The 7769-nt window shown below is 47.8% G+C and overlaps 2 protein-coding genes across 5 annotated transcripts in view; one reads left to right on the plus strand and one right to left on the minus strand.

The window, feature by feature from the left end:
* The window catches only part of MAP3K12 (mitogen-activated protein kinase kinase kinase 12), a 6702-nt gene extending 3575 nt beyond the window's left edge, over positions 1-3127 (plus strand). Inside the window, exons 7-13 of one of the 2 annotated variants that reach the window (XM_008050285.1) lie at positions 20-129; positions 238-354; positions 467-604; positions 767-1391; positions 1577-1647; positions 1730-2003; positions 2377-3127. In XM_008050285.1, the coding sequence (XP_008048476.1) occupies positions 20-129; positions 238-354; positions 467-604; positions 767-1391; positions 1577-1647; positions 1730-2003; positions 2377-2475 (1434 nt within the window). In that variant the 3' untranslated portion in view covers positions 2476-3127. The remainder of the gene's footprint in view (positions 1-19; positions 130-237; positions 355-466; positions 605-766; positions 1392-1576; positions 1648-1729; positions 2004-2376) is intronic. The other variant, XM_008050286.2, reaches the window with a different exon arrangement.
* A 669-nt stretch (positions 3128-3796) lies between these two features.
* The window catches only part of PCBP2 (poly(rC) binding protein 2), a 29576-nt gene continuing 25603 nt past the window's right edge, over positions 3797-7769 (minus strand). For 2 of the 3 annotated variants that reach the window (XM_008050278.2, XM_008050277.2), the window contains exon 15: positions 3819-4233. In XM_008050278.2, coding sequence (XP_008048469.1) covers positions 4197-4233 — 37 coding nt within the window. In that variant the 3' untranslated portion in view covers positions 3819-4196. Of the gene's footprint in view, positions 4234-7769 lie in introns of all 3 variants that reach the window. The other variant, XM_008050281.2, reaches the window with a different exon arrangement.

Below are 7769 nucleotides of genomic sequence, written 5' to 3' on the forward strand. Positions count from 1 at the left end.
GCCCCCCCCCCCCCCCCAGGCAGAGTGGCGAGAAGAAGTAAAGCTGCACTTTGAAAAGATCAAGTCAGAAGGGACCTGTCTGCACCGCCTAGAAGAGGAGCTGGTGATGCGGAGGAGGGAGGAGCTCAGGTGAGCGCCTGTTTGGGAAGGCGATTTTACTAATAGCAAAGACTGTGGACACTACCTGTCCACAGACTGATAACTGTTTACCTTGGGGAATCCTTCTGCCCATTTCAGACATGCCTTGGATATTAGGGAGCACTACGAACGGAAGCTGGAGAGAGCCAACAACCTGTACATGGAACTTAACGCCCTCATGTTGCAGCTAGAACTGAAAGAGAGGGAGTTGCTCAGGTACCTCCACCTGTCCTTATGCATCCAACCAAGTTGTGTCTGGCTGGTCCTCCTAAGCCTAGGTGTCCCTTCCTGGTAATATGCCCCACTGAAAAGGTGCCTGGAACTTTAGGCGGGAGCAAGCTTTAGAGCGGAGGTGCCCTGGTCTTCTGAAGCCACACCCTTCCCGAGGCCTCCTGCATGGGAACACAATGGAGAAGCTCATCAAGAAGAGGAACGTGCCACAGAAGCTGTCACCCCATAGCAAAAGGTGGGACTCAACTTCTTCAGTGTTGAGTTTCTAGTATGGCAAGGGGACGTTGAAGAGGCAGCGGACGTTTAGAAAGATGCAGATTGTATTGTCCAAGGTTAGCGAGTGCTCCGAGTATGTGAATTTGGTTATCACCACCTTATACTTTCTCTCCCCTACCAGGCCAGATATCCTCAAGACTGAGTCTTTGCTACCTAAACTAGATGCAGCCCTAAGTGGGGTGGGGCTTCCTGGGTGTCCTAAAGGCCCCCCATCACCAGGACGGAGTCGGCGTGGCAAGACCCGTCACCGCAAGGCCAGCGCCAAGGGCAGCTGTGGGGACCTGCCTGGGCTTCGTGCAGCTGTGCCACCCCATGAACCTGGAGGACCAGGAAGTCCAGGAAGCCCAGGAGGGGGACCTTCAGCCTGGGAGGCCTGCCCGCCTGCCCTCCGTGGGCTCCATCATGACCTCCTGCTCCGCAAAATGTCTTCATCATCCCCAGACCTGCTGTCAGCAGCACTGGGGTCCCGGGGCCGGGGGGCCACTGGGGGAGCTGGAGACCCTGGCTCGCCACCTCCAGCCCGAGGTGACACCCCCCCAAGTGAGGGCTCAGCCCCTGGCTCCACCAGCCCAGATTCACCTGGAGGAGCCAAAGGGGAGCCACCTCCTCCAGTAGGGCCTGGTGAAGGTGTGGGGCTGCTGGGAACTGGAAGGGATGGGACCACGGGCCGGGGAGGAAGCCGGGCTGGGTCCCAGCACTTGACCCCAGCTGCACTGCTGTACAGGGCTGCCGTCACCCGAAGTCAGGTAAAGTATGGGAAGGCTCCTGAGCTCTTCCCTTTTTCCTTGTTCTTCCTGGGGATCCAAGTCTCATCCCATATCATGCTCTTGATCTTAAGGCATTCCCAACTTCACCCTTTATAACTATGTTCCCTTAAGCCTGGACTAATGACCTCTTTCCACTTTGACCAGCCCCCTCATCTCTCTTGTAGAAACGTGGCATCTCATCAGAAGAGGAGGAAGGAGAGGTGGACAGTGAAGTAGAGCTGACATCAAGCCAGAGGTGCGTGATGAACAGTGGAGGTAGTGGTTTTCTGGGCTACAAGAGGCAGAACCAAGCTATAACCCTCATCTTTAACATATAGGTGGCCTCAGGGCCTGAATATGCGCCAGTCACTATCTACCTTCAGTTCAGAGAACCCATCAGATGGGGAGGAAGGTACAGCTAGCGAGCCTTCCCCCAGTGGCACACCTGAAGTTGGCAGTACCAACACTGATGAGCGGCCAGATGAACGGTCTGATGACATGTGCTCCCAGGGCTCAGAAATCCCACTGGACCCACCTCCTTCAGAGGTGATCCCTGGCCCCGAACCCAGCTCCCTGCCCATCCCACATCAGGAGCTACTCAGAAGGGAGCAGGTGAGTTGCAGAACAGAAACAACCAGGTACTGGACAGGGAGAAATGGAAGTAGATCATGTGACAGTTTTTGGGGACACAGACACACAGGCCAGAAAGTATTTGGTCTCTACATCAATCTCTGCGCCTCGCATCCTCCCATCCAAAAAAGAGCAAACATCCACATGGGGAATTTGAGAGGTAGAATGCAGAGCACCTATTATGGAGCCCGACGAGTAGGCTGCGTGGTAGCTACAAGTTGCAGACAGGGAGGGATCCTAAATGGCCTGAGCAATTAAACCTGGAAGGAATAAAATCAGAAAGCGACTGGCTACTAAAATGACCCTGGGGTGGGACCCTGAAGGAATCTCACTGCATTTCTACTCTTCCTCACAGGGCCCTCCCAATTCTGAGGACTCGGACTGTGACAGCACTGAACTGGACAACTCTAACAGCATTGATGCCTTGCGGCCCCCAGCCTCCCTCCCTCCATGAAGCCACTCTTATTCCCTGTACATAGAGAAATATTTATATAAATAATATATATGCGCCACATAATCAACAGAGAAAGATGGGGCTATCCCAGCCTTAAGTCAGACGCAAGGGAGACCGATCCCCTGACCAATTCACCTGATAAGACTCTAGGGACACTGGCAGCTGTGGAAATGAATGACAAGAACTGCCCTAGAGCTGTGCATAAGGGGAAACTGGCCCCTTCCTGCTTCACCCCATTCCCTATGTTCAGCAAGCAATTAGGCAATAGAAAAGCCATGCTTGTCTCTATACTCTTTATGCCCAAATAACGGGGGGGCAGGAGAGGGAACCAGTTAGACTGCACTTTTCTGTTTTCCGTTTACTCTGTTTACACATTTTGCACTTGGGAGAAGGGAGACTAAGGCTGGGTCCTCCCCTCTGAGATTTCTCAGGTGGCAATGTAACTCATTTCTTTGTCCCTCCATTTCTCTACCTAAGCCCTGGCTAAGGGCCTGGGGGAGATTAAAAGACTGATAGCATGTGATGGCTCAGGCTGAAGAAATGGGGTGCTGTTTAAGTCCCTGCTTTTATCCTGGTGCCTAATTGGGGTGGGGACTGTCATATTGTAACCCCTGTGAAAAACCTTGAAATATAACCACTCCATGCAGGCCCAGCTCTTGAGGGTTTTCTTGGTGCATGCATGAATGGGGTGGCATACATAGTTAAGATGAAGTCTTGGGCTCCAGACTTTACCTGAGGTGCCTGGACAAATTAATCCCCCAGTTTATTATCCCCCTCTTTTCTCACTAAATGAACATCATGTCAAGCTCCAACTTTCTAAAATTATCAGCATAAATGATGGGAGCAAGTAAATCTTTCTGATGATTTTAGAACAAACACAGAACCACTCATTACAGAGACAGGACTGTAAATGAACAGTCATTAAAAACAAGAGACTGAAGTTTTTAGTTTAAAAGCTGCGTAAGGGGGCAGACATTTCCAAGAAACTGAAGCCCAGTCAGACACATAGTCAACTGTTTCCGTGTGTATGTATGTACGGCGCCCACCACCCGCAGTGGAAGTGCTTGCCTACTCTTTACTGGTAAGTCTAATCCCCAATCTTTTGGTCATGAGCTTCACAAGGGCCAACCAAGCATGGAGTCAAGGAAAAATTAGATCAAGGGCCACAAAAAAGATGGAGGTGGTAAAACAGAAGAAAACATTTTAACTGGAATAAAGGCTTCTATTCAAAACCCAAGCAGGGTCCTTTGAGGGATAAAAGGTACAAAAATAACAGCAAGACAAGAGGAATAAAGCCCACATGAATCACTGTGGCATCCAGTTTCTATTCACAAAGAAAAAGCTCCAGTCCATCTTTTAATTTTTTTGAAAAATTCCTGACATTACAGAACTAAACTGAAATGTATTAATATTCCACTCTTACATTTCCATGACAAACAGAAAAATTCATGAGCCAAAAAAAAAAAAAAAAAAAAAAAACCGAAACAAAAAAACAGGGAGAAGCTTATAAAACTAAATATGGATCTCAGCATTAATAGCTGAACAGAGAAAGGAATTAAAACGCTTTAATTAAAAAATCACGAGTGGATGATAAAGTGTGTAGAAACTGAAAATTTACAAACTATTTAAAACCTGGAATCGCTGACTGTTCAGAAACTACACAGATGGATCATGGGTGGTGGTGAACAGCAGAAAGGGATTATGGATGAATCTGCATTGTTCTAGCTGCTCCCCATGCCACCCGTCTCCGAAGAAAGCCTGAAACACAGAAACAAACAAGAACTCAAAGTTAGTTTCCCTAGTGCCCAGCTGTACCTCACTCCTAAGACTTACACAGCCTGTCTGTGAAATGTGAAAAGTACATGTCAGTCCATCAGTATGAAGGTTGCAGTTTTTAAAAGTTCCTTGAATTAATCAGTTCCATACTCCTTTAACTTCTGCAAGCCAAGCTTCCTAAGGGAAATTACTTGAATGAAACAGTACCCTGGTTACCAAACATCCCTAAAACTATGTTCTCTTGTGTAGCAAAGTTCCAAAGTGGGAGATGTTAGAACACTTTCTGAAAAAATGCTACCACTAAAGCCTCCTCTTACAGGATCACAATACACAGAAGCAATGTTTCTTTATTGCTGAGATGACAGAATATCAGTTTAGGAAAGAAACATTTATCTGTAAGTAGCCACAAGGAGTTAATGCTGAGACAACTCAAAGCCTTTACTCTAGCTTTCTATCAATGTGTAGGTTATTACTATTAAGAGATAGTACAGTTTTAAAGACTAAGGGATGTTTAAAGAGGAACATTAATACCAAGTAGATAAGTCGGGCGAGATGGCTCACACCTGTCAATTCAGCACTCTGGGAGGCAAAGGCAACCGGACTGCCTGAGCCCATGGGTTCATGACCAGCCTGGGCAACACGGTAAGACAACTTCTCTACAATAAATCAAAAAATTAGCCGGGTATGGTAGCGCATGCCTGTAGTTCCAGCTACTTGGAAGGCTGAGGCGGAAGGATAGCCCAAGCACGGCAGGTTGGGGCTGCAGTGACCATGAGCATGCCACTGCACTCCAGCCTGGGTGAGACTGACTGGAAAAAAAAAAAAAGACCAAGTAGAGTAACTATGGGTCAACAATTATACTCACTTTATTATTTTTAAGGTCTAGCTTTCAGGGCTTAAAATGGCAGATGAAAGCAATTTGTGTCAACTTCTTAACTTACTCTAAAAGGTCCTAGGATCTTATCACACCGAACACACCTGGCTATAAAGCCTTTGTTTCAAATAGGTCATTTGAGGTCCTGGAATTCAATTTAGGCTTCAAGGGAAAGGCATTTAGGTATTCAGTATGCCTCACTGATTCTAGGTAGCCAGCAAAACTTAGCTCCCATTTTGAATAGAGCCAAATGTGTAGGACATAGTTTTTTAGTTCATAAAAACTTTAAACTGGCTGGGTGCAGTGGCTCAAGCCTATAATCCCAGCACTTTGGAAGACCAAGGCGAGAGGACTGACTAAGCCTGTGAGTTCGAGACCAGCCTAGGCAACTTGGCAAGACCTCATCTCTAAAATAAATCAAAAAAGTAGCTGAGCATGGTGGGACATGCCTGTAGTTCCAGCTACGTGGAAGGCTGAGGTGGAAGAATCGTCTGAGCACAACAGGTCAAGGCTGTGGTGGCCGGAAGCATGCCACTGCACTTTAGCCTGGGTGATGGCATGATACTCCAACTCAAGAAAAAAAATTTTTTATAACTGACTAGTATAACTTATTTGTGATCTGGTGAATAGAACATGGTTCACAATGTCACCATCTGTGTCCCCTTCCATAACAACGCAAAGCCAAAAGCCGGTCAAGAACAGGGTGTTTCGAGAAACTAAGGGCCAAAATACTGAAGAGTCCCACAAACTATTTACTTTTAAGTCAGAAACGGTTTCTCCCCCTCAGGATGAAGGGGAGGCCAAGGCGAATGGATTGCCTGAGCCTGCGGGTTTGAGACCAGCCTGGCCAACATGGCGAGAGTTTATCTCTACAATAAAAATTAGCTGGGTGTGGTAGCGTGTCCCTGTAGTTACAGCTACTTGAAAGGCTTAGGCGAAAGGATCACTGGAGCCCAGCAGGTCGATACTGGTGTGGTCGTGAGTATGCCACTATACTCCAGAGCCTGGGTGACAGAGTGAAACTCCAACTCAAAAAAAAAAAAGGGCTAGCCGGGCTCGGTGGCTCAGCCTGTAATCCCGCGCCTTTGGGAGGCTGAGGTGAGCGGATTGCCTGAGCCTGCGGGTTGGAGATTCGCCTGGGCAGCGAGACCTCATCTCTACAATAAATCAAAAAATCAGCCGGGCGTGGTAGCGCATGCCTGTAATTCCAGCTACTTGGAAGGCTGAGGCGGAAGGATCGCCAGAGCCCAGCAGGTCAAGGTTGTGGTGGCCGGGAACAGCCCCTGCACTCCAGTCTGGGCCACAGAGTGAGACTCCAACTCAAAAAAAAAAAAAAACCCGGACTCAGGTGCTCAGCCTGTAATCCCACACCTTGAGAGGCTGAGGTGAGCGGATTGCCTGAGCCCGCGGGTTCAAGACCCACCTGGGCAACTTGGCATGACCTCATCTCTACAATAAATCAAAAAATTAGCCGGGCGTGGTAGCGTGTGCCTGTAGTTCCAGCTACTTGGAAGGATGAGGCAGAAGGATCACCAGAGCCCAGTAGGTTGAGGCTGTGGTGGCCGGGAGCGGCCACTGCACTAGTCTGGGCTACAGAGTGAGACTCCAACTCAAAAAAAAAAGATAAAGAAAATAAGAATTCTCCGGGCTCGGTGGCTCAGCCTGTAATCCTGAGCCTTTGGGAGGCTGAGGCGGAAGGATCGCCGGATCCCAGCAGGTCGAGGCTGCGGTGGCCGGGAGCGGCCACTGCACTCCAGTCTGGGCGACAGAGTGAGACTCCAACTCAAAAAAAAAAGAAAAGAAAAGAAAAGAAAAATTCAAGAGGAATATTTAGTTCTCGAAAGGGGAGTGGATTCTTGCCAACCTCAAAATAGGATGATCTAGGGAAATGTAAATAAGAGGTCCTGAATTAAAAAGTCCAAGAAAGGAACTACTGTCTGCTAGTTAGCTTTAGGACCTAAGAATTTAGGTTCATGTAAGGTGGTAACATTCTGGTCCCACATGAGTTCAAACAGAACTACTGACTCTGAATGAGGATTTGCTGCGGTGTCGGAAGTAGGGCAGGTAAAAGAGAAAACTAGAAATACTTTGTCAGGAACTCTAGAAGAGAAGGACCACATGGGGGAGCTCTTAAAAAGCTTAAAACCAAGGACCCTTTAAAAGTGGTAATGGTTAAGTAAGCCCCTTAAATATCTGGATTCCTTCCCAGCAATCCCTTAGGGAATACTCATTAGAGGTTAAGAAATCTTCCACCGCACTCTAGTCTGGGCGACAGAGTGAGACTCCAACTCAAATAAATAAATAAATAAATCAGAAAGTTAACCAGCTGTGGTAGCACATGCCTGTAATTCCAGCTACTTGGAAGGCTGAGGTGGAAGGATCGCCGGAGCCCAGCAGGTTGAGGCTGCAGTGACTGGGAGTGGCCACTGTACTCCAGTCTGGGGGACAGAGTGAGACTCCAACTCAAAAAAAAGAACTAGGTAAAATAAAAGAGCTCCCTGGGTCTAGATGGTACCAGTATGATTATGTCTTAACTACAAAAGAGCTTACCAAGGATGAGAGCTGGACCACACAATAAAGGAGCAGTAACAGAACTTCCAACTGGACAAGTCTGCGTACCAATCTTTCCTTTTTTTTTGAGTTG

This window comes from Carlito syrichta, unplaced genomic scaffold, assembly GCF_000164805.1.
Source record: "Carlito syrichta isolate Samal-C Ts95f unplaced genomic scaffold, Tarsius_syrichta-2.0.1 Scaffold143503, whole genome shotgun sequence".
In the NCBI taxonomy this organism is placed as follows: domain Eukaryota; kingdom Metazoa; phylum Chordata; class Mammalia; order Primates; family Tarsiidae; genus Carlito; species Carlito syrichta.